The 27,208-nt window shown below is 38.7% G+C and overlaps 1 protein-coding gene across 2 annotated transcripts in view; it reads right to left on the bottom strand.

Moving 5' to 3' along the window:
- Nucleotides 1-229: 229 nt before the first annotated feature.
- Nucleotides 230-27,208, bottom strand: part of ppp2r5cb (protein phosphatase 2, regulatory subunit B', gamma b) — a 30,874-nt gene continuing 3,895 nt past the window's right edge. The window contains exons 3-16 of one of the 2 annotated variants that reach the window (XM_068342334.1): nt 26,264-26,426; nt 11,290-11,489; nt 8,811-8,921; nt 8,609-8,701; nt 8,353-8,483; nt 8,217-8,276; nt 6,955-7,063; nt 6,765-6,818; nt 6,284-6,454; nt 6,069-6,196; nt 5,881-5,982; nt 5,605-5,677; nt 4,414-4,530; nt 230-3,993 (exon numbers count right to left, since the gene is read on the bottom strand). In XM_068342334.1, coding sequence (XP_068198435.1) covers nt 3,859-3,993; nt 4,414-4,530; nt 5,605-5,677; nt 5,881-5,982; nt 6,069-6,196; nt 6,284-6,454; nt 6,765-6,818; nt 6,955-7,063; nt 8,217-8,276; nt 8,353-8,483; nt 8,609-8,701; nt 8,811-8,921; nt 11,290-11,489; nt 26,264-26,426 — 1,647 coding nt within the window. In that variant the 3' untranslated portion in view covers nt 230-3,858. Of the gene's footprint in view, nt 3,994-4,413; nt 4,531-5,604; nt 5,678-5,880; nt 5,983-6,068; nt 6,197-6,283; nt 6,455-6,764; nt 6,819-6,954; nt 7,064-8,216; nt 8,277-8,352; nt 8,484-8,608; nt 8,702-8,810; nt 8,922-11,289; nt 11,490-16,963; nt 17,167-26,263; nt 26,427-27,208 lie in introns of those variants that run through there. The other variant, XM_068342336.1, reaches the window with a different exon arrangement.

The following is a 27,208-nucleotide window of genomic DNA, read 5'->3' as shown; positions in this document are numbered from 1 at the left end:
TGACCGTTATAAATTAAACCACACCGTCAATGCCAGCCTAGTCTGTAAGGAATAAATCAACCGCTGACAGCGCTGTACGATCGCCTTCAAACAGACACATAACATAACAGATGAGAAAACAATGGGAACGCTACTTGTTATACTAACATTATGGGGTAAATTAAACTGGTGTTGGAGAAAACAGTCAGTGAGCTGACACTTTGTGACGGAAAGACCTTTAATGTAATGTAACAGCAGGAATCACACAGTAGTGATCAAAAGGTAAGGCAGAGTGGGGGGTGTTGTATGGCGATCAGACGGGACACAAATGGAACAAAAGGTAGGAAGGGGGGGGGGGACATTTGCATCCAGACCTCAAGGGGAAACAGTTTATAAGATCAAACCAGGAGGAGGCTGAAGATGCACTCAGACGTCACTTCATTATCACGTCTGCTCTGCCCACATTTCCATTCTTGGTCCATTCATTTCCATTTATTGGTCACAATAAAATGTTTTCTGTGTGCTCACACTACCAAGTAAGCTTATGTTTGTGAAGTAGAAGCAGTTTGACTGCACATTAATACATTAATAGCATCAGTAGTCATTTGGTGCAATGAATTTAGAGTTATTTCATTTAAAACCACAGCAATCAGAAATATATTTGGGTTCATCTGGCGTTCAGGGATGCTTAATATTTAATTTGACCAGCAGGTGGCAGCCAAAGATGGAATTTACACAAGAACCACACTAGCGATTCATTAAAAGTATTTTGTAGTTGTAGATACTAGTGATTGACTACCCAGGTTACCTAACAGAACCCAATATAAATAAAAACAAAAGTAGACAAAGGCCAAATACATTTGTCTAATTTTTGTTGGAATTTGTTTCTGTTTTGCGTTTCTCATTTTGTATACCTTTTGGTACCCAAATTAAAAATCAATTAAGTTTCAAATATCTGATTTCATAATACAACACTTTAAGAATACAGTGAACATGTACTTGCCTGGCTGTTAAATCAACATTCACAATATTACCATTTAAGACTAATGCCCTTAGTGCAGAACTATAAATACAGAACAAATAGCTGTTCAACTCGTCAAAGTCAAGTTGAATGTTTTGTTCACGTCGGCCCTCACAAAGACACAATAAGCTGCATCAGATCAGCCACAAAGAAGAAAGCCAGCAATTGGTTCATTAAAAACTCTGACAGGCCATTTATGGGCCGGAGGCGGGCTGGTGTTCACCGATCAACTGGAATATGCCAAAGAAAACACACAGAAGGTTTTGTATAGGATGAAAATATAAAACCCACATGTTCTCTTTATTTGCTGTATATAGATAGATGTACACCACTGGAGATTTGGATAAAAGCACACACAAAAAGCTCATGTATGTAGAATCTCAACACATGTCTGGAGATGAAAACACAGAAAAAGATGTCAGATTACAAACAGATAAAAAACTATCGAAATCCTAAACGGCCTCTAATGTAAATAGTCACGTGTTTGTCTGTGCCACATACCAACTTTCTGCATTTGCTAATAACCTCTATTATGTACATGGGATGTTTTGTACAAAATATGAAATCTACCATTCAATAATTATAACATGAAAGTACATTATATGTACAATATCAGATGAAGCCATTTAGTATAAATACTAAAGGACACTTCATTCTTTTCAAAGAAAGAGAAAACAAAGCTTAAAATGCTCCAAAGAAGCCAATATTAAAGCCATTTCCAGAAGAACACCAGTCACCAATGAAACGACCGACAGTCAGAGGATGAACTGAAGGGATGGGATCACGTTCCCGTCATTAAAACCACTAGAGGGATGAGGTTTGAAAAAGCCTTTGGTGAATGTTGTTCTTCAAGACAAACATGGACTGAAGGGAACAATGTGACCGCAGTATTATTTACATTTGCACATTCAGTTGAAACACTGACAAAGAGGTTCTGCAGGCAAAGGAAGAATAAAAACCACAACAAAAAGAATCTGTAAGCATCCAGGAGCAGATCAATCAGACGAGCAAATAACAAGCCCTATAGGGTTTTAGGAGTTACGGCCAGTGTGCAGGTCTGGATGGAGGGGATGAATCAATGGTATACATCTGAAGCAGAATGGAAAAGTCACAATGGAAGGTGATTTCCTCCTACCGAGGCACCCTGGGAAGGAGAGCCCACACTCCAAAACAGACAGCATCATGGATTTCAATTCTTTACTAGTTTCTTTTGTGTGTGTTTCTATTTTTCTTTCAAGTTTTATCAGGAAGTGCTTTGTTGCTGAAGTGGTGTGGGGGCGACCACTCTGCTTCTTGCCTCTCGCTTCAGCTACAAAAACGGACTTCGTAGCTTCAACGAGGCGTGTGCTGGAGTCCACGCCGCTGGGATTCGGACAAGTATTGACTTGACCGGGTCAAGAAACCAACGTTACAATTTTTCTCTTGATGAATCTGGCGTTTTGGTTCATCATACTACTTGATTCTCATGTGAGCAAACGTCCCCTTTAGACTATAAAAGGCACTGTGGCTTAATGACCTCTTTAAACCAAACATAGCTCAGTGTTTTATAAATAAAAGGGTCTTGCTTGAGAAGAGTAGAAAATGTGACCGTCAGCACGGTTTCTGCCCCGTTTTGACTTCTGTTCAACACACAGCGATAAAGTCTGAATCACAGGTGAGGAACCGCGTCTCTGACCTCTTATAATTCTCACACCAATGACAGAATCTGGTATTCAATGCTAATGACCATGTAACACACACACACACCTCCTGCGATAGCTGGATGAATATGGGCAACCGAAAAATAAATTCCACAATCCTCTCTCTCGCTACTGTCGCAGCAAACCGGGTTCAGGCTCGATGTGTCCCAAGGACCAATCAATCGGATGTAAAGATGCAATAAACTGGCTTTTGTTTGAGCTGCCAACACACAGCAACTCGTGGTAACTTATTGCCGACAGATTTAAAAGGACTGCTTTTATGAAAAGGAATTAAATTGAGATGTTGGCACCAAACTGAAGTTCTATCCATCTGTCCAATGCAGAGCCCAGAACCTGAACCTGTCAGACCTGCATTGTTTCATCTTAAGAAGCCTGTAGTAACTCTCAAATGGGAGCCGACCATAAACCCTGTCCTCATCAACAAATTGGATTAATTTTCACAGCTAATGAGACAACAAAAAACAGGCTCCAAACAGAGCCCAGGAAGTGTGTCTGACTCTGAGAGGAGCTCATAATATACTATTTAGGAAAAAATATAAATAGCTGTCTTGTTAAAATATTATGAGAAAATAGCTAATATTAAATATACAGAAACAACTGATGATTTTTTTTCTTAAATTGATGCTTTTTTTTAAAGTTGGGGGCTCATAATGTTTGTACAAGCACCTGACATCTATAAAGAAGAGGCAAGAAGACGACTCTCACACAGAACGGAACACCTGAGAAACATGATTTTATGTTGGCAGCACAGCACCCCAACATAAAAAAAAGAAAAACAAAAGGACAAAGTAAAAAAAAAAAACAAGGAGACAGAAAGAGACAGATATTACAGTATCTTTGTTGGAGTTCAGAGCATGGTGCATGTTTGTCATGCAGGGTCGTCCAGCACCACTGATGTTTATGTGGACTATGAGGGTAAAAGACCAAAGGAGAGGGAGGGGGAGTCAGTGGGTTCTGAGCACTGTTTGTCCCAAAAAGCCATACCAGGCCTAGAAGTGCGGTTTTATACATTTTCAGCATCAGGTGGCCCTGGATTGTTCAGTTCTGTGTTGTGCTAGACTGAGATACAGGTGATGTTGTGCTGGCGCCTGAGGGGCCTGTGGTTCCTCTGTGGATGTTGCTGCTGCTGCTGCTGGTTTATGGATCTGTGGTGGTCTCTTAGTGGCCATCATGCGTTGTCAACATCTCCTCAGCTCTCCGGTGCAATTCCAAGGCTGTGACAGTGCTGATGTCCTTGGGCAGTTCTGATTTCCTTCGCATCAACGGGCGTTCCCTGCGATGATCTTTCTGGGTCTAGACGTGGGGGACAGAACGAGATCAGCAACATTAAGCACCAGTTTAGACTTCGACCTGACTTAAGTGTCAGTTCATTTCTGCACAGTTGGTGCATGGCCTAAACACAGAAATGTCATCGTGTCAACCGCTTGAAAAGCTGATAAAAAGACGTGCATTTTTTAAAAAAACACTCCCTGGGTGGTGAAGATGACAATGTTCACTCCTGCGAGAAGCAGCTGGAGGGACTCTGCTAGCTACCATACACAGCATAAAAATTAACATTCTAAATTAGAAATATGTATACCACCAATATTATTATTTAAGGAGTCTATCAACACACTTGTTGTAAACTACCTAGCTGGTGAATGTCAGCTGTAGCAGGATTCTGTAAGGTAAAGGCATAAAATGATAGATTATAGAAAATCATTGTATCCTGACCGGTGTGGCTTCCTCCTCCACAGTTTTCTTTAGCATGTTGGCATCATCAAGCAGCGGCCCGTCTGTCTCCATGTCCATTGGATCATCTGAGTTTACTGAGTCAATGTATATCAGAAACTGGGGGGAGAAGAAGAAGCTTTTTATTGTTATATCTTCTTCTTCTTCTCCTTTTAGGTTCTCCCTTCAGGGGTTGCCACAACGGATCAATTGCTTCCATCTATGTCTTCTGCATCCTCTTCTCTCACACCAACTACCTTCATGTCCTCTTTCTCTACATCCATAAACCTCCTCTTTGGTCTTCCTTGAGGCCTCCTGCCTGGCAGTTCAAAACTCAGCATCCTTCTACCAATATATTCACTATCTCTCCTCTGGACATGTCCAAACCATCTCAGTCTGGCCTCTCTGACTTTATCTCCAAAACCTCTAACATGTGCTGTCCCTCTGATGTACTCATTCCTGATCCTATCCTTCCTGGTCACTCCCAGAGAGAACCTCAGCATCTTCATCTCTGCTACCTCCAGCTCTGTCTCCTGTCTTTTCCTCAGTGACACTGTCTCTAGACCAAACAACATCGCTGGTCTCACCACAGTTTTGTAGACCTTTCCTTTCATTTTAGCTGAAACTCTTCTATCACACATCACACCTGACGTTTTCTCCACCCGTTCCATCCTGCCTGTACACACTTCTTCACCTCTTTTCCACACTCTCCATTGCTCTGGACTGTTGACCCTAAGTACTTAAAATCATTTAAAAAAAACAAAACGAACCTTCCAATAAGATGATGCACTTGAAAGTTAAGCAACAGCATCAGGAGGGCGGGCTTAAAAAGACACAACACCACTGGTATATATTTCATGGTGTATGCCAGTGGTTCCCAAAGATTGGGCTGTGACCCAGAGGTGGTCCACAAGAGATTTTATTTGGGTCACCTAATAATAGCTTATATTAATAGCTATGTTTGTCCTGAAAATTTCTCGTTTATCTGCAGTTCAACTTGCAGCCACATGAGGGAGCCCATTTCTAGAGTTCTGCCAATCACAGATGACAAAAAAGACTGTCAGGTAAGTGATGCTGCTTTCAGAACTGGCTAAAAAGAAAGAAAGGTATAGCTAGAGATCAGGGACAAAGATGACAGAATCCAGTCGGTAAGATGTCGTCTCCATTAAACTCTGGGAAGGGAGAATCACTCACCTGTGGGTTTGACTTTGCAAGATTCTCAATCTTCAGCCATGCTTCTTCTCTCTCTTTCCATTTAGCTTTCTCTCTGAAAAACCAAACACAAGCTGAATTATTGAGATAATGAAAAGGGCACAGAGGTCACAAATTTATTCTGTTCTAAGTTTTTCAAAAACTCATAATTAGGTTTTTTTGTTCAGATTACACATGAAGTGATTTTGTACATTTCTGATGTTTATAATCAAATAATATCTACACAGCGGTTATGTACCAGCATCCCATAAGACCTACTTGCTTTTCTCTGCCTTGAATTGTTGGGTACAGTCGTCAAACAGCTTCTGGTTCATCTCCATGAAGAGTTTCAAAGCATTGTAGATCAACCCATGGATAGTCCTACAGACAGACAATGATTGTTATAGCTCACCTTGTACTTACTTATAACAGAAGCAGACTGTCCAACAGTAGACAGCCCAACTCACTTGTTCCAGTGGGTCTTGGAGTTGCGGTAGAGGGATGGGAACATGATAGGCAGAATCTTGGCAGCGTTGTCACTGATCAGACTCATGATGTACTCATTGTTCCAGTAGTACAGAGCTCGTTCTGCCACCTAACAGCACATTAGTTTATAGCCTGGTCAAATCATATTGATAAATCACATTGATATTTGTTATGCGTACCACTTGCATTGTCACACCTGAAAATGAGGGCTGGACACACATTTGGCCAACTGTCTGAAGAGGGGCTCCATAACTTTAACAAACTCTGATGGCTCAATGACATCCAGGATCTCCTCCAGCTCATTGAGGAACATCACCTCCTTGGGACTGTGGGTCTTTGGCCAGTACTTTAATAAAGCCATCACTGTCTGCACAGAGAGAGACAATAAACTTTAAACACTGTCTCCTACCAACAATATCTTGATGAAGTTCAACAGAAAAATAATTACAGAGACTAAATGACTCAAATGCATATGCTCTTAAAGTTCTAAAAACCATAAAAAATATCCGTAGGACATAATGGTGGGAGCCAAATATACTACACAGATTACAATTACAAGAATTTAGACGATGGAGTCATGGAGTTCTTGCAGGATGACTAAGCTTGACCAGATGAGATATTAAAGGATAATTAAATCACCAGTAATTAAGCCATAAAGACAACAATTTGTATCTTACCGGTTCTGTAAGGGTGCTATCCTTCTCTAAGAACTGTACCACACAGTAGGCCAGCTACAAGAGAAACAACACAATATTATCACTGCTATGTGTAGCAATACTACAGGTCAATAAGCATGGATGTTTTCAGTATTGTTTATTCTCCGAACACTGTAGTATGACAATATTCAAGGCTGAATGAGTAGTTTACCTGTGGGTGATAAACACTAAGAGATTTGACCTTGTGTAACGGCAGCAAAACTTTCAGTAGGAATATTTTATGCTCTTCTTTCAAAGGTAAAGCAAATCCATTGATTATGCTGTGAAGAGAAAGGTAGTCAGTAGAAATATTGGCAATCAAGAGATGAAGGTCCTTTATTGAAGTGGTATGTTTTATTCTGCTATTCAACAGTAAAACACCAAGATCAATGTGCCTGATTATTTTGGCAACAATTTTATGGAGGACAAAGAATAAATGTGATGCAGTCAAAAGTTTGGACAAAACTTCTCAATGTTTTTTCTTTATTTTTGTTACATTTTAAATTGCAGATCTAAGTTGAAGACACCCAAACTGTGAAGCAAGAGATACGGAATTATGCATCAAATAAAAAATTGTGGAAGAATTCTAATGTTATTTTTAGAGTCCTAAAAGGTGGCTCACAAGAGGACCACCCCATGAACAAAAGACCAAGGTCTGATAAATTCATCTGAGTTACCATCCTCTGAAATCACAAGTTAATAGCACCCAATTTAGAGCTCAGGTATATGCCTGAGACACATCTCTAGATCTACTGTTCAGACGAGACTGCATGAATAAGGCATTTATGGTCAAAATAACTGCCAAGAAAACATGACTAAGAAAAAGCAACAAGCTGAACAGATTTATTTGGGCCAAAAAATACAAGGAATATGCATTAGACTGGCACAAATCTATGACTTGGTCTGATGAGTCCCAATTTAAAATCATTGACTCCACCCGCTGTGTCATTGTGTGACGCAGAAAAGGTGGTCGGATGGTTTCTACATGCTGAGTCCCAACGTGAAGCATGAAGGAGAAGCTGTGATGGTGTGGGGAGACTTTACTGGTGACGTAGTTGGGGATTTAGTGCACATGTGTTTGTGTACTTCATAACTCTATACATGCTCAGCCATGAAAATAAAGAAAACCATTTAATGAGGTGTGTCCAAACCGGTGGTGTATATTTAGAGGTGGGGATTAGCCTCGTAGTGGGATGAGCAGGTCTGTGTAAGTATGGGTGATATATATTATATACACATATATGTATATGAATATGTGATATACATCACACACACACACACACACACACACACACACACACACACACACACACACACACACACACACACACACACACCTTTATATATATATATGTGTGTGTTTTAGCAGGAAAACAGCAAAAATACACAATTACATCAAAGCGGTTTTATGTGAAACTCTGGTGAATTTCTTACCTGCCTAATATTTCCAGTAACTCTGCTATTCCGTTATGATGTTCGGTCTCATAAATGAACCTGAAAAATTACACAGTGAGACTTGACAGAGATACTTTAAAAAAAGACACTCCAGTTACTAATGTATCTCACTCACCTATAAAATATGTTATTAATGTGTTTTCTAATGTACGCTCGCAGGCCCAGGAACTTGCCATAGATTCGATGAAGAGTGGTCTTTAAAAAATCTCTTTCCCTGGGATCTTCACTGTCAAACAAATCTAAAAGCTGTGCACAGAAAAAAATGTCCAAAGAAAAGTTGAATGCAAGCACAACAAACACATCTATGGATGGAAAATATGAATCATGAAAATTCATTCAATGCAACTCGGAAAAAATAATTATGAGCTTACCTGCATAACAAACTTCTGGTCAATATACTTTTTGGCTATGTTTGGTTGAAAGTCAGGCGACTCTAAGAACCGAAGGAAGAATTCATAGACGAGCTGAGGGAGGAAGACCAGAGATAAGCATCCCTTCAAGTAACTGCTGAATTCACACTGAAGTTGTGTTGGTGTGTGTGTGTGCTTGTGTGTGTGCGTGTGTGTTGTGAACCTGGAGATGTGGCCATGCTGCTTCTAGTGTGGGCTCATCTTCTTCAGGGTCAAACTCGGCACCTGTGGGGTTTGATGATGGCGGCAAGGCCCTAAACATATTCACAGCAAACTGCAGGAGGAAAGAATAAAAGTAGGTCAGCTCAATAATCCACTGAAAATTCAACAACACTCAGTCAACACAAGGGATTTAATCCATTTATTTTACAATACAAAATATTCTAAACTACTACAACGAACTCAGACAATGGCAGCCAGGGTGTCAGATTAATCTGAAACTCTGGTAACCAAAGCTTAATTTTTCTCCAAAAAAAAGCACATCAGATGAAATTTACTGCGATTCAACATCAGCTGGAGTTCAGTTTACTGATTAAAACTAATGAAATAAAGCCTGAATGCACAGAGATAGAGACAACAAAGACAAATAATATGAAATGCTATTATGTTCCAGTTGGTTATTGGCTCAATGAAAATGTAAAACAAATAACTGAAGAAAGACATGTTTGGTAATCATGCTGTTGGACACACTATCTGTGACATGAGGAAACACCATCTACAGACACTGAATGCAATCACTGAAAGCAACAGACAACACTGGCCTGTTTTCCTCCATTTGTACAGGATGTTCAATAAGGAACTGGGCATTTACCCACAATGCACATTGATATACAATAGCCCTTTCTGCCCTACTTAGAACCAGATTTAGCCAGGGTGGAAAAAGCATTTGCTGGCAAAGTCTAGCAAACATTATCTGGTTGTTAAGTTTGTCTACTTTACAAGCTGCCATGACAACCCATGACCTCGTGTTCTTCTATAACACATCTGATATTGAAAATAATGAACCCGATAGAAAAACTTCGATCCGTCAGCCCCAGTGTTTGAGAAGCAAACAGGGTCACTTGGGATCCATAAGAATATCACAACAAGTAATCAAATGGTTGCTGTCGGAGTCAAATGAACTGAGCAATGAGATACAGTATGATGGATATCATACTGGAGACCACAGTAACACAAAATTTCAAAAGTCAATGCAAACAAAGGTCTGCTAGAATACTGCCGGAAGGCCTGTACACACAGACATCAAAAATGCAACAAGTGCTTAAGGGACAAAATAAGATGAGCTTTCTTAACACATGTATGAGCTGTTTCTGGCTAAAAATTACTCTGGCATGTCAACCTGTGGACTTCAAAGAGTCCATATATTAGGGGACAGCGGAAATAAGCTGCACGGAATAAGAGTATAATTTCATGCTGATTTGACAGCTCTGTTGCATTTTCAGCTGCAGTGATCAAATAAAGCCATAACAAGAAGGATGAAGGTACATTTACACTTTCATCACCCACAGTTTACCATGTAGCATTGAAATAGGCCTTTGACTAACATCAAACGCTTTATTCTCCAACTCTGACAAAAACCTGCACCACAAACACAATAAGAACACATCTAGGCCACCCAACCTCAGGCAAACCCATTTCTGTGAAATACACAGTACATGAGGAGCTAAATAGTAACCATACATAAAACAGCCCAAGTGAATGTAACAAGTTTAGGACTGCAGACGTTCGTGCAATCATTCTGATTTCATGACTTCGACTTCAGGACCATCTTTAAACAGATTACCTAATGAGGTTTTTAAGTCAGAATAAAAGTTCCAAGTCGAGGTCTGTGATTCTCATGTGAGTTTCCTATGACTCAGTGAGGGGCCAAAAAATAAAGCCTAAAAGAGTCTGCCAGCAGTAAGCAATGTTGGCAGAAGTAACACAGTGCATTCTTCTCTCTTAGGGTAGAAATTAGCCCCACATGAAAATCAAAGGTCCCGCATCTTAACACACAGCATATCTTTTAAAAACAGGGAAGGCTACATTCTACTGAGTCAAACAGCTCTTAATGATCACAATCGTTTAGTGATACATACAGCAGAGCCTCATTCACCAGAACGCCTCACAGCACAGCAGAGACAGACATTTCATCTCCTCTCAGTCCAACATGACAACTCAAAAAATAAAACTAAGGTCAAGTCTTAAAAGATTACTGACCTATCTGGACACAGAATGACAGGAAGCAACCTGTTGCTTTATACTTCTAAAAAACAAAATAGACGAATCCTCATATGATAGTTTAGGACAAAGCAAAAACACAATCATTGATCAAGCGCTAGATTCTAATGGGCTCATTGGTTTGTAAGAGAACATGATCACATGGACAGCATGTGTTTTGTGTAAAATTCACAGAAAGGGTCAGAAATCTGGTAGAACTGTTTTTGGTTTTTTTTTTTGGGGGGGGTTAAATCTTCAGTAATCTTCACATTAAATCTAATGCAGTGCACATTAAAGTTCTTTGACATACGGTAATATCATTCTCCTGTCTTTACGGGTTTTAGAGAAAACATGTTAAGGTTTTGGTTGGTTTCAGGATAATGGTAATATTGACTGTTTTCTTTAAAGGAAAAGTCTGCAACTCCAGCCACTCAATAACTGACCATGTGAACCACTTCTGGGTAGATTGGTTCCGTGATGACGTTCCTGTTGTGGGTGATATACTCCACCATCTCGCTTAGCGCCGCCCGTTTCACCTCCTTCCATTTCAGATCACTCAGTGGGTCTGAGACAAAATCGAAGAGGACACAGCACTGCCGCAACTTCTGGATGAACAGCTTCTCCTGCTCTGCAGGCGGAACATCTACAAGACAGAAACAAAAGAAAGGCTGGAATCAACATTGTCCCTGTATGTGACAATCACTGCTTCAACTATAATACAAAGTATGTTTTACAAGTCACCCAAAACTAAGTCAAACAACACAAGTAGAGGTGAAATTCTTGCAATAATTCTGTAATATAAAATGATAACTAACCATTTAACCATCGAAGTCTGCTATCATTTGTAGCACAGTTACTGTAGTTGCTAATTGTAGATTTTATGTGGTGAAATGAAGAGACTTAATTTCCATCAATATACATCAACAACTTAGCCATATATCAATAATACAAAAGCTTCAAATCTGCCTCAAAGAATGAATTATCATTAACACACATTTTGATGGCTTTTGCTCTCATGAGTCAAGACTCCACATCTTTGACAAAACAAATAACTATTTCAAATCATTCATTAACAATCACACATCCTCTGAAAGTTTTTTGCAATGTCTTAATTTTATCCAGCATTAAGATAAAAATTTTTGATTAATAGAAATAATTACTGTATATACTGTATAGTCATTCAAATGTGCAAAAAAAAAAGCAAACTTTAATTGAAAAGAATCCACAAGGATGTTTGTTCAGCAATTTGAAGTCACTGTGGGTCCCAGAGGACCTGAAGTTCTTTCTCTCCAAGTCCAACAAGCGACAAAGACATACAAGATCTCCAGGCCATGTATCGCTGTAAAAACAACTAAAGGAACATGAAAACTATTCATAAATTAAAAGGTCATCGTTGCAAGCCAACCCCTGTGTGAGATCCACCGGCTCCCATTACACAACAGCACAAGGGTTTGTGAACAAACAAACAAGCCACACGCTCTTATTTATATGTTAATTTTTTAGATGACCAGACAAGCCACCATTACTATCACAGCTGGATTTATGGAATAAAAAATTATAAAATACGTTTCATATAAAGTCAAATACCAGACTTGACTCCTGCTATGAGTTAAACATTAACACAACACACAGATTTTGGCCTCGTACACTTCCAGAAAATATCAATTGTTATTCTTTAAGTTTACATGAACTTCGTTTCAAATACATGTGTCAACCTCGCAAGCCACTTTTCCAAAAACCTTTCAGCAACTGCTTCATGATGAAGGTGTTCCCTTAGGAGATGTCTTCCAAATTAAATGATACACTGATTTTAATTTTATATGTATTTTTATAACAGGAAAAACCGTAATGGTGTAAACCACACACCAGACATAAGTAACATGAGCAGCATGAGACAGATGTGACAGTCAGCAATCTGATGTCAAGGTCATATGGATCAATGCTATTCGGTTGGTTTGTATAAAATCAAACCAGTTTAAGCTGGAACTCTGGACTAGACTGCATGTAATAGAAACTTACTCAGTCCCAAACACTACAATGCAGTGGTAGTAATAAATACATACTGTTATGATGTAGGTTCTGCAATGACAAACTTTTACATTGTCAAAATTTTAGTTGTATATGGTAGGAAATCACAAATAATTTGGCCTCACTTTATCTAAAACGTGATCCTGAGACAACCTCACACCTACTTATTCACCAGGACTCTTTTGTTCATCACAGTATCTGGTTTATCTGACGGTACCTCTTTGAAAGTGTACTGCAAATCACCATGGTGACCACAGACAGAGATGGGACTTTGGACATGGGATTCAAAGACGTACGTTAACCACTGCTACTGTTTTTGTTCAATGAATAAGTTATATGACTTTGCCACTCTGCAAACAAAAACCCCGCCAATCAAACAGACCATGGAAAAGATATAACCAAGATAATACTAACTGGGAATCAAGAGAAGACCCGGTACCAAACAGTTTAACACATTCTACAACAGTAAAATTACACAGGTATTCATTATGTCCACATCAAGTAAGCAAAAAAGCTTTAAGGTGCTTTCACACTCACACGTGTCTAAGGTTCATCATGACTAAAATGACAGTTGTAAAAACCGAAGAAATCTTTCTTTGAACAAACACAAAAAAAAGTGATTTTGATCACAATCAAATAGTCATGCTTTGGTTCCTTTACAGTGTGAAAGCACTTTTTTGAATGGTTCAGAGTTTTGGACCAATGACAGGTTGTGTTGCTTTTGGTTCGTATTGGACTTCAATATGGGCCATCAATTGCACGGTGAAAGCAAGTTGGAGAAAAAAAAACCCAATCCTGAAATTAGAAATGCAACAATCAGCTTTGTCATAAGGGCAGTCCAAGCTCTTCCATCAAAACAAACTAAAAACAAACAAAAGCACAAAATGAAAACAAATCTAATTATAAATAAAGTAATTATGCAAACGGCATTTGTATGTAAACTCAAAAGAAAGAGTCCCACTTCACAAAAAATAGGAGGTTTGAAATGGAAGCCGGGTTTGCGATACTTTTTGGGCGATCTCAAGATAATCTGCCTTGACTTTAATCCAGAACACTGGCGCAGTTATGATAGCTTAATTTAGGGGTAATGGCTGGTAACCCGTCATGTGACCGAGACTGTCAAGCGGGACAGACGCACATATTCGTCTGTGCAGAATGACGCACAAACAAAATAAATAAAACATCTTTAGACTGGCAATCAATAAAGAAAAAGAAAGTCAAACTTTCTCTTCCACCCAGCACCTAATGTCCCGGGTTGTGACACGGTAGTTGGGGACCACTAACATAGACAGATGTAACAGGGAATCGGGTAATTTTTCAAAACAAGACATCTTTTACATTATTTTTTCTTTCTGTGCAGCCAAGTACTAAATAACCCACGGACCAGGTTGAGCACCAGCATGTTAAACAACACTATATTTAAAAGTCATTCACAAACATTGTTTTCCCTTGCAGAATACAAATAATCCAAACAGTTGAATGCAACAGATACTATGATCGGAAATTATTAATTTATTGGGGTTTTTTGCAATGCTCTTTTGAATATTATGTTCAGGCCATGTGGGGGCATTGATAAGCAAATAAAAAATATATAATTACTATTCAGAACAGAGATAAGTATCTTGAAGGAGATTAAAGACTGTGGGTTGTACATACTCCCATATGCGTTACAAACTGAACCAAGGACTGATATCACCAACAGACTGACTTTCCCTTCACCTTCACTTTTCTGAGTCACAGTTGGTAAACACAAACACACAGCTTCCTGTGTGCTGTCATACCTTCTCTTTTCTATTCTGTATTCCTATTTATTGTGATCCTGAACAAAAATATCTCTGCATTATTCCTCCCTCCTAAAGGGACTACTCTTAAAAGAGATTTTCAACTTGTGATCTGCCAGGTGAGGTTCCTGTTGCACATCTTTTTCTTTGAGTGTACATCAAAACAACAGTTTTTATGGCTTACATAAGCCTGCAAGTATCTCTGGAGTAACAGTATATTTCACTCTCTTAATCAAAATAACTTGTAACAAACAAATAGGTTGTCAACCACAGAAAAGGGGTTTTGCACCTGAGCTTTAGCAAACTCTAAGTGGAGACTTTTAATGGCAATCTGCTTTTGTCTCACAGCTGTGTTATTTCTTTCAAGCAAGCTGCAATTCTTAGCTGTGATGCTGCTGCCTTTGATTGTGCAACATTGCGTTTCCTGGAAAGTTGCTACCATTTCCTGCACTATTTACATGTTTGATTTTAAATAAATTATTCATTAGACTAGTCAGCCAATTCTGAAGCTAACAGGATGGACAAGACATTGATGAACTATAAAAACAATTACATTAAAAAATAAACCCAAGGTAGTCACAGACTGCAATATCCTGCAACACTCCTGAATTCAAAATTTTAACCTGACCTACTTGCATAGGTCAAAGATCAAAGCTAGTGCTTTGATCTGGTCTTAACAATGGCCTTCTCCCTCGTCTTTCTATCCTATCCGGTTCCTGAGAGTACAAAATTTTAAATTTGACCTTGACCTAGTTTTCTCAAGGTCAAGGTCGTCATCTCACTCTCATCCTCTTTGCTGTCCGAGTAATGCGCTTTTTGTTTCATCTTTCTATTTGCAACAGTTGCGAAGATAATTGTTGGCCAAATGAACAGACGGATGTACAAAAGGACGAATGAACGCACAAACACTGACAATTACATACATGACCGCTTCAAACCGGGATATAATAAAATAGTTCAGGCTTTAAAGTGAGAAATAACCATGTAGCAGCTCCATGTTTCCAGAAGTCTCGAGGTTAAACTGAAATGATTTGTTCATAAGCAAACTTCAACAACTGAAATTCACCAGGACTCAAAAGATCTGTCTCCTCTCACTAATGACCTGAAACTCCAGTCCACCCAAAAGCTCCTCATCGACCCCTGAGTGAGAAGAGGTCTACGACTCCCATTACACAACAGCACTAGGGTTTCTGAACAGTCTTAAAATATTAAGAGACATGCTGTGCTAACGTTGACTTCACACATGGGACTCTCTGCATGGAGGGGCAAATAACCTTTACTCATCCAGACTCCAGCATGCAAACAGGAAAGCAGTCAAGAACAAAAAACGCCTCCCAAATCCTGCAACATCAGTAGGAGAGCATATAATTGAGTAATTAATAAACTGGCATTCGTGACAAATTACCTCTATATATTTTGTAGTAGTGCAGACAAAAGTCAACCAAAGTAAACCATCACAGATGCGTAAAGTCAATCAAATAATACAATTTCCTCCGGGATTAATAAAGTATCTATCTATCTATCTATCTATCTATCTATCTATCTATCTATCTATCTATCTATCTATCTATCTATCTATCTATCTATCTATCTATCTATCTATCTATGTTCTCTTACAATCAACAGATCCCATCATCTCAAGTTGCACATGTGGAATAATAGAATTTATTGCTTTGACACAGTGACAAATAAATGAACATTAGTAAAAAGGAAAACATATCAAACCCTGATCTATAATTTGAACCATTAAAGGACCTAAAACGTACCCTTTGTATTCCATCTCACAGTTTTTGTTTTTGATGGTTAAAACTTGACTATCTCTGGTTTGACTGGAACACAAAGCCTTATTAGAGACAAGAAATGGAGGTTTCAATTTTATTGCATCTTTATTGGTACCCCATACTCACAACACAATTCAAAGGCCCTCATAGACGGCTAGTTTTTACCTCACTTCCTATGACATCAGCAGTCTTGATGGGGGATGGGAGACACAAAAGTAGCACCCCTTACTCTCTTGCCTTCCCTCTCTGACTCAAGCTAAGCAATGCCTTGACAAAACCCCTTCGTCACAGACACACAAACACAATCCCCCGCTTCATGTTCCAAAGATAGTCATGCTACCAACAATTAATGGATAAATGCTCTAAGGCTGTCAATGCAACTTTTAGTGATGTCAATTTACACAAATCTTTTCATCTGCAAAATGTCAACTACAAGCTGCATTTGCTAAATGGCAACAATTCTTGTCTATCTCCCACTGAAATTAACAAACACAGAACAGCAGAGGAGGCACATTTCCTTTTCTCACCTCTAAAATGCATGAGGGCTACAGGCTGAAAAGGCCCATTGGAGTTTGTTGCATCCAGAACCATCCCAGTGGCAGCTCTAGTACATGTCAACATCAGAGAGCTAAAGCAGGAGAAGGGGGAGAAAAGGGCAGCCCAGGCTAAGGCGAGGAGCCAGTCTCCATTTTAGCACGATCACTCGCAGCAGAAAATGAAGCTCCCCTGCTGCTGGAGGGAACCAGCTAGTTAGTGATGTCATAGCTGACTGCAGCCACCCAGTTGGCTGGCCATGGTCACATGGGCTGCCTGTCAGAATACATAAACATGAGGAAAAGGATTGGCTGGTGGGCTGAGGGGAAGAGGGAGGTACTCTTGTGTGAATGCAGCTATATCAGTCAGTTTTCAAGCATATAACTACAGATCTGCCAGTTTCATCTACATTGTAACTTGAGTACAAAAGCAAGGCCAGGAAATGCACTGTCTTCTCCAACAGGCTGCACTGAATCAGAGTAATTCAAAGTGAAGCAAAGCTACTGGTGTCTTATTAACATCTTGACACCCAACAATAAATTCCAACATCAAAACTGAAATACTAAAACTACTAAAAGTTCAACACATGAAACCAAAAGCTTTTAACTACACACATCATAGGACATGTTGCTACAAATTTTTTGTTCTATATGTAAAAGAAAAAAGAATGGCAAACATAAATTATATTATGCATGTATTTTTGGACTATAGATACAAACATCAGACACTGTCAGGTAAAAGCTGTTCGTGTGTGTGAATTGTGTGAGTGTTTTATTTAGCCTAACAGATGGCTCTCCAGGACCACAGCTTGAGTCCAGATGCATGTGACAGAGAAACAGGAAGACAGGAAGTCTCAGTGTGAGCAACACAGGACGTGCATACAGTATGTAGTGAGCGACACTCTGCATCGGCAGCACTGGAGACGATACACTGTCAACAATCAGTGCAGCAAAAAGGGCACATTTATAGTGACGCAAAGAGTTAAACGCAATAATATCATAATCACAAAACCAAACTAAATTAAAAATCTTACCTAAAGTATGATAAAATTATTCACTCAAATGCAGAAAATCAAGAAACACAATGATTTTTCTCCACAACAGATGAGAAAAGTGGCGTCAGAATGCGCATCCACCCACAGTCACGACATATACTACCACCACTCCTTATGTGTGCTGTGTGTGTCATCATGCAGCAAAGAAGAGGGGTACAATCAAGAACACACACAAAGACACACATCCGCACACAAAAGTGACTGAAACTCTACATACATTGACTTTACATACATTGAGTGCAATGTAAGAACATGAAAATGCAGCACAGGAGACATCTTCACAATTCTTAATAAGGTGAACAATCAATAAATAAAATTGCTACAGATTTTAATGCACAACAGCTCGCTTGGCACTAAGAAAGAAGAAGTAATTTCCTGTGCAGTTTGTCAACCCTGTGTCCTTCGGCAAATAGAAATACTTTCGTACTGTTTAAAGGTTACTGAATGGATCCATGGTTCTATCCTTGAAGCAATTATTTTAGGTCAAACATCAACTATTTCTACAGTTAGTTTGTGAATTGTGGATGCATCACATTAAAATCTATCAAACTGTGGGATTGTAATTTTGCTATGGACTCCATCTCTTGTAAGTGATATGATAACCTGACTTTTAATCAATTTTTATTATTTTGATGATTATTAGAGGCCAATTGGATTTAAACTGGCAGATACTTGGATCAAATGTGCAAAACTACCTTCCAATACTGTTTCTTTATTTTGGAACTATACTAAATTTTACCATCAAGATGTTCATTTTCACTCCATATACAGTATATCAGTTCCAATTATTACTTATTTGTCTCACTGATGTGACATTTCAATGAATAAGAAAACAAATATTATTTCAGCTAACTCTACTTTGACTATTGTCCTGTTGGTTAATGTTAGCTTGTAACCTTACTCTTAGGAGCATCAAAGAAAAACAGAACAGTCTATACTTGCTATGTTTGCTAACACTTTTTTTTACATTTGTAGTTTGACTGGTGTTTGCCCTTGCTACACTGGCTAGAAAATGTAAACCATCTATCTTTCAGATTGCAATGCCAGAAACCATTGAGCAGGGCTACACAGTTGAAGGAACGTGAACGAATTCCCCAGAATAATGTCCCAGTTATAGAACACAATTTAACATCAACCATGGCTGGTCCAAACAGTGGGGTATTTGAACAGAATGCTCTAGTTTGAGTGTATAAAGGGATCTTTCTTGCCATTCTATTCTCTAGCTATGGGGCGACTCCCCATCAGAAGATCTGTTGTTCTGAAAAAGGCGACATAAACACATGCACACATTCAAAGCTCCCCAAAACCTTATTGAGTTCTTTTGCTGCATCTACACTATTTCAGCTGAACTCTGATGATAGAGAGTGCGCTTGAATGTGATGTAAGGGGGTTACTTTACAGGTCTTACTCTTACCATCTCCATAATTAGAACTTAAAGAACTTATACTTATTTTAGAGAATCAACACAGTCTTGAACATCTTCCTCTTATAGAATCACAGCTCTATCAATACCAAAAATCAATTATCTTCTTCTTCTTTTTCTTCTCCTCCTCCTCCTCTCGGCTTTCCCTTCAGGGTCGCCACAGCAAATCAGTTGCCTCCATCTAACCCTGTCTTTTGCATCTTCTTCTCTCACACCAACTACCTTCACGTCCACTTTCATATATATCCATATACCTCCTCTTTGGTCTTCCTCTAGGCCTCCTGCCTAGCAGTTCAAAACTCAGCATCCTTCTACCAATATTTTCACTATCTCTCCTCTGGACATGTCCAAACCATCTCAGTCTGGCCTCTCTGACTTTATCTCCAAAACCTCTAACATGTGCTGTCCCACTGATGAACTCATTCCTGATCCTATCAATCCTGGTCACTCCCAAAGAGAACCTCAGCATCTTCATCTCTGCTACCTCCAACTCTGTCTCCTGTCTTATCCTCAGTGACACTGTCTGTAGACCAAACAACAATGCTGATCTCACCACAGTTTTGTACAACTTTCCTTTCATTTTAGCTCAATTCTCAATAGGATTTAATCAAATTAGAGATGCCTTATTGTAAGCTACTTTTCATTAACTCTGGAAATATTACAGAACAAACAGTTCAAATACTGCAGCAGAATGATAAAGACTTCAAATATTTTGACATATCACAGCAGGAAGTCCACAGGTCTTTTTTTTCTTCAACTACAGTAGAGGCTAGGTCACAATTACTGGAGTTGTTACAAAACCAGATATTTACAGCATTACCATGTCATAGCTAATGAGATATACAGTTAGTCTTCAACATACGAATATTCAACTTACTAACATTCAGGGATACTGTAATATATGCACCGCCATATATAATTATTGAACTGCAGTTCCCCTTTCTGCCACAACCCCTGCCGTGTAGCACCACTTCTTACGCATATCTTCAACACTCAACTGCCTTTCTTGTCTTGTATGTTGTAGTCTCTGTGAGCATCTCAGTGTGTCTAGCTTTGTAACTTGGATACTTCACTGTTTATCATGGATGATAACACAAAGGTTAGTGAAGATAGCGGCAATTATGACGATTCCTAATGATAACAACTCTGCCTCTCACCAACAATAAGTTCCTCTCTCCCCTCCTCTTCCGTTAAGCTACACAATACACCACTGTACAGTTTATCGTCAAAATCAACAGCTGAATCTGGCTGATGTTGTTGGATGTGCTCAAAAAACTGGTCGAGAGTTCTAAGAGTTTTCCTCAAGAATGAAATTAGTAAGAGCAAAGGTTTGCTGTGCAGAAACTAATCTGAATTCAAAGCAAATCACAAGTGACGCATAATGGTAGATATTGGAACTATACATAAGTATTTTAATATGATATGTGTTTTCATTCTTATGGCATTATGTGCTTTTAAACGTTTTCTAGCGAGAGAAAGAGTCTAAATATTTGTGGTGGAGAAGTTAAGTCTCATATGTCGCCGTCTCGTCTTCAGCCACTTTCTCCACACGGTGGTTGCTACAGGCAAATAATATATTTATTATTCTGATTTACTGTACATTAACATATTATGTACTTTGAACTGTTTTATAGTGATTTTACGACTTCAATATTTGTGGCGGACAGATGTGAAGTCGAGTGAAATGACGTAAACCTGATTCTCATTTTTGCATGTATTTTGTTTTGAAAACCACATTTATCAAAAAAGTCTTAACTTAAAACTATCTGAACCTGTATTTTATTGTATTATGCGTTTCATGTCCTGTAATTGTTAATGGTAAGTCTTCGAGAATAGGACTGTTGTATTTTGAGCAGTAATGTAATTTAAATGACCTCAAATGTTGATTATAGATTGAAATTTAATAAATAACAAATTACGCAATTCAACCTACCAACAACCTCTGGAGACCACTTGTGTTCCTAGGTTGACAACTACCTGTAATTTGTTTTTGTATTTTTTGTGAAAGATGTTTGACCAAGGAAGTGCCTTACATGTGGAGTGTCTTCCTTTGCCACCTACAGAAGTGGGACAGGAAACCCTTCCCTGAATCCTGCCTCACTTTTTGGTTTCCTGTTTTAAACATCAAGCACTCATGTTGAGAAAATAATTGTATACAATGTATCTCATTCTCTTACTCACTGTCATGTGTTGTTGGCAAATGATGCCTTACAGACATTAAGCAAAATGTGTTGTCTGCTCACCTTCTAACATAAAAAGTAATCAAAGTGTAAGAAAGTGATGTAATTTTTGTAGTAGCTCTTGTAACAAGGGAATTTCTTCCTACTTCTCCTATAGTACTCCTTAAAAAACAGTGAACTGTATTTTCAGACAACGCATTCTACTTTATCCAACATAAAGAAAAGATATGTGCACTGCACTAAAATAAAAATACTGTATCACCTATATCTGCTCAATTCAATAACATCTGTTAGTTGTAATGCTAAAATTTAGCACAGATGATCTATATAAATATGTCATTCATGTCAATCCATTGTTTATAACAGCTGCTCAGAGGTTTAGCATGACTACAATACAAGGGTTAGGTTAAATTATATAAAGTGACATCTGTGGAGGCCGTGGCTCAGTGGGTGGGGACTTGGGTTGGGAACTGTAGGGTTGCAGGTTTATGTCCCAGCCCAGTAATAGAGGGGCCAGTCTATCTCAAGGCACTGCGGAGGTGCCCTTGAAAAAAGCACCAACTGAACCGAACCACCCCCAATGTGTACTTTATATATGCAGGATGTGTGTGACTTGTTTCAGGGGTCCTGGAGTGGTATGGCGTAAATGGAATTTTGTTATATGTGGGCCATGTGCACTACATGCCTCAATGACAATAAAAACTCTTATTAAGTTTGATTGTTTCTTCCACAAATGTTTGTAGTTGTTTCTTGGTAATCTATCCAGCAGATGGAGACAAACTAAATGAAGCAATTTCTTAATGGATGGATGGCTATGATTTTTTTTCATAGCGAACACCAACAGATGGATTGTAGACTTGGGTTTTCGATAAGAATACCTACGCTTAGATAGAACAGTGAAATAAGCAGCCCCCTGTAGAAATTTTCACTGCTGTTTATGAGCTGTCTTTTGATATCTAGGGTAAACATTTATCCAAAACACAAATGTGTTGCATACTTTGGGCTGAAGCAAATTCAACACATTCAACATCCTGTGCATCAAGTTTTTCAACTACTGGAATACCAAATGTAGATGTTGTGACATTAAAATGTCCTCCAGTGTAACAACAAGCCAACTTTGTTTTGAGGCAGGTTCGTGGGAAAGCCGTACTTCTAAACAGGGATTTTAGTATTGCCCCAAAGTTGGCTGTGCAGGACAAGCCCTCAGACGTATTTCCATCGGGAGGTAGTGAACATGCCTAGAGAGAAAACGCCAAACGAGAAGCATGTTTGGACAGGACTACGTGATAATACCAACTTAGCCACTGTGGGACCAGGTATTTGTAGTGTTATCAAAGCTTTCATTTGGAGTGTGGGAAATAAGCAACTTTTATCACTAATTAAATGACTGGGTTTTTTTGACACAATAAAAAAAGACTAAACACGATAAAATATTTTACATTTCATAGTAGAAAAAAAAACCTTGTGAGTGTTCAACTGATTGTCATGTTAAAGAAAATATTGAAAAATTATTAAATAAAAAATTTATGATTTTATTTTGATTGAACATCTGGTGCTAGTTATGTATGCTGGTAATCGATTTTCTAACTGTATTTGATTAATCTTGGGTTAAAATTTATTTTCTGTTACTTTTATCCTCGGGTAAAAGTAACAGGTTTGATGTCAGAATGTAATCATTGTGAAACAATGTTTTGCTTAACATGTTATACCACTATTCAGTTCACCTACTGGGTTTGCACTAGGAGCTAGTATGACTAAGCCACTGTGGCTCAGTGTAAAAGAACTGAGCAAGCCACAAAAAGCCACACTCTGTGTCCAAGACAGTGGCGCATGGGCGGATGACCAACTCTCGTCGCGGGGGGGTGTGGGGGGTCCGGGGGGCCTCCCCCCGGAAATTTTTTTAGAAAATGGGGTTGTTTTCCTGCATTCTGAGGGCAAAATCTTCTGTTCAGTTTACCTACAAAAATACACTAAAGTCAACAGTTCAAGCTGAACTATCTTTATTTCTGTCCTACTTTATGCAGGTATAAATGTGATATTCAACAATTGAAAACTTTCATTCACTATGTGAAGATACAGTTATACAAAATATTACTCAATGATTACTTGTAAGTTTTACTTAGACTAGAAGACATTTCAACTTTGACCACCAACAACACCATTGGTATGCCATAGTTTGTTTTTTAAATTCAATAACATGATTTTTCATTTCAATTTAAAAAGGTATGAAAAATAGCAAGCGAGGTGAATACACATTTACATGCATCGCTGGTTATTCCTGCTGGTCATAGGGAACAAAAGTCTAAGACTACAAACAAATATTGATAATATCTTTCATTTACCTTCTGATCGGTCTGTCACCACTCCTCCCCCCTCTCAGCATTCACCATTTGTTTAATAATGAGGACTTTAACACAAACTGTACTATAAAACACTGGATTCTTTTGATCGATCGTCCTCACCTTGTCTTACACCAATTCACGGGTTCAGTTTGTAAAAAAACAATATTTTTGTTTTTCATTGGACTAAAGGAGGTCATGACCTGAGTGCATATTTAATGATCGGGAGCGTTCGGGTCACTTCGGCTATTTCCGTCAGCATGCTTCGGCTAAATTCCATCGGCATGCGGAAATAGCCTAACGGAAATAGCGAGCGCCGCTCGCTAGCGGAAATAGCGAGCGAAAAAGTTGTAAGTTTTAGCCTTTTTTCCATGAAAATAAGAACGCCACTGTGGCTACACAGTCTAAAAACCTTGTAGCCAATCTGGAATGTACTTCGCCTATGGCGAAGTGGCAAATGGCTAGCGCAAGCCCAGACCTATTGCAGAAACAGTGCCTGTTTTAAATGGTAAGAGAGATATTAGACATTTAATGGTCAGGATGAAACCAAAGATTGTAAAATGGAAGCAAACACAGTTGCTCACACTCCATACCGTGTCCCAGCTGGTCTTCAACTGGCCACACTCAGACCAGCTGGGATTAAGTCCATGTGGTCTAAACTAATGCCATCCCCAAAAGCAGTAATGTGGTCCTGCCTGGGAGTTTCACCATAGTCCTCCATTTAAAGGACTGACACTCAGCCCCAGGCCACAACAATTAATTACTCTTTGTCATTGTTTCTTCAAACTTGTTTTTGTTTGTACAGGGACAGGTCTTTTTTATTGTGAAGTAATAAGCACTTAGTTCATTGTTACTTTGCTTTAATGTGGGAGAGACACCTAACAACATGTCTTCGCGGCAGTCCTTTGCTCGCTGTTATTATCTGACATTAAAAAAAAAAAAGAGAGCTGACAAAATAAGGAGACGTCCCTACCCTAGGTGATTTCCATCACTTGTTCAAAATGAGCTGTGAAACACTGGTGCTCTGTCACTTGTCCAGCTGATTGACAACAGGACCTGATCTGAGGTCTGTGCTACAGGTTTTGACAATTGATTTATTTTGCACAATGCAGTGTACTCCAATTCATTCATACCAGCATGACAGATGTACACAATAATAATCCTTAAAGAAATCATGGAGGTCCCTGCGTGGGTGGTGGAGGCTGAGTAGTCACCTAACAACAATTGAGATAAGAACCTATCCGAACTATTGCTATCAGTGCAGCTCACACACCAAAACCAATTAATCTCATAACCAGCCAATAAAATCAGACTTCAGAAAAAAAAATCTTTCCAAAGAATATTAACTCAGGTTTTCATAACATGCCACTAGTACATTTTAAATGAAATGGCACATTCTGATGTCATTTCTTGATTTCCAATTCGTTTACGGCATGTAGAGTCCATTTTTCCAAGAATTGTGTCTTGCACTGGTGCCAGAGTGTATATTTAATTGTTCACTTTTTAAAAGCAAAGACATCACAGGTTGGACTGCCAAGTTACGCAATTATTCTTATAGCACTACAACATTGTGTGTATTTATGCATAAATATGCAGAGTCATATAATGGTAATGTGCCCAGAGGCCTCACAGCAGCATCCACTCATTTGCATGTGGTGCTATTCTGGCGTGAAGCTCTGACAGTAAAAGTCAATATAAATCGGCAAAAAATCATCACCTATTGTTTTACAAAGGGAACAAAAAAGAAGGTACAGAAGTAAAGCTGGCAGACATGCTGGTCATTGGTAACATTCTCAAATACAAAGACCATGGAATTAAAGCTTTATCTCTGGATTATCACTAAATATAGATGCTGGGGTTAAATCCAACCCCAAGTCCATGCCATAAATGTCCTCTGGTTCTGTGCATTGCATAATGTCATGCTCAGACTGGTATTACAGTGAAGATGACAAAGTAGGAAATGTTTGTCAAGCTTTCATCTTAAGACCGAGTACAGACCTGTGAGCATGTATTTCTCTGAAACCTGCTCCTGTTTGCAGATTACAGGGATTCCTTTCTCAAACAAAATGTAGTCACAAAGCCAGGCTAAAAAACACTTTAAATTGATTATTATATAGCAAAAGGCTAGAAAAGGCAAGCTTCTCCATCTTCACATACAAGCACAAATTCTTCCTGCCTGGAAGCACCAGGCATACAAATGTGAAAGTGTTAGTATATATGGATCAACTCAAAAAATCGGATCACTGGGTTCACAGCCACTTCTGTGATTAGATAACAGCCGTTGAAGCATTAATTACCTTTGAAAGCAGGCAGTTTCTGCAGCTCCCTGTTGTTGCTCAAGCTGAACCGAGAGGAGCTCTGCCTCTTGTCCTTTTTGACAGGTGTCTGGGAACCTGTCTGCTTCCCCTTCAGCAGCTGAGTGGTTGGAGGAACACTATTGTTGGTCTTCCTGTTAGTGTTCTGTTGAACGAAAAAAAACCCTCATCAATGACATTGAGGTAGAGCAAGAACATGTGAGTGGGAGTGAAATCATCTGTTTTGAAAGCTGATAGATAAATAATAAATGTGTGCTGACAAATTAGCTTGCTGAACTAGATAGTTCCTTTTTATTCTATCCGTATGTCACTGCATAAATGTGTCTTTTTGTGTATTTTGTAACTATGGTCATAACTACATTTATTGGCATAGTTATTAATGTACTGTTATGTACAGGCAAACCTCGGTTTCCGACCACAATTCGTTCTGGAAGGCTGTTCGAATACCGATTTGTTAGAATTCCAAATACGTTTTTCCCATTACAAATAATGTAAATGGTCTTAATCTGCTCCAAGACACTAGAGGACTACCTTTTTTCAACATAATGTTATTTATTTCATAATGTCATTTATATATCAAATTGTATAGTAATGAAACATATCAAGCAATGTGAAAGGAAGAAAGAAAGAAAAAAACATCGATGTAATCAGGTAATCCTAAGGTATGAGTTACCGTCGTCTTTTGGACAAAAGTTAATGCTACCGGAACGCAAATTAGGTGAAAAATTATTGAATACAGTAAACTAAAATAAAAAGCACATTAACCGTCACGTTTGCTCCAACTTTTCTCGCGATTGGCGGCAAGAAATATTATTGTTATTATTAATAATTATTAATAATAATAATAATAATGGATTAGATTTATATAGCACTTTTCTGGACACTCAAAGTACCTTTACATTGGATCCATTATTCATTCAATCCTCA

Source organism: Antennarius striatus, chromosome 19 (genome assembly GCF_040054535.1).
Source record: "Antennarius striatus isolate MH-2024 chromosome 19, ASM4005453v1, whole genome shotgun sequence".
NCBI lineage: Eukaryota > Metazoa > Chordata > Actinopteri > Lophiiformes > Antennariidae > Antennarius > Antennarius striatus.
This window is presented reverse-complemented; position numbering and strand designations above follow the sequence as displayed.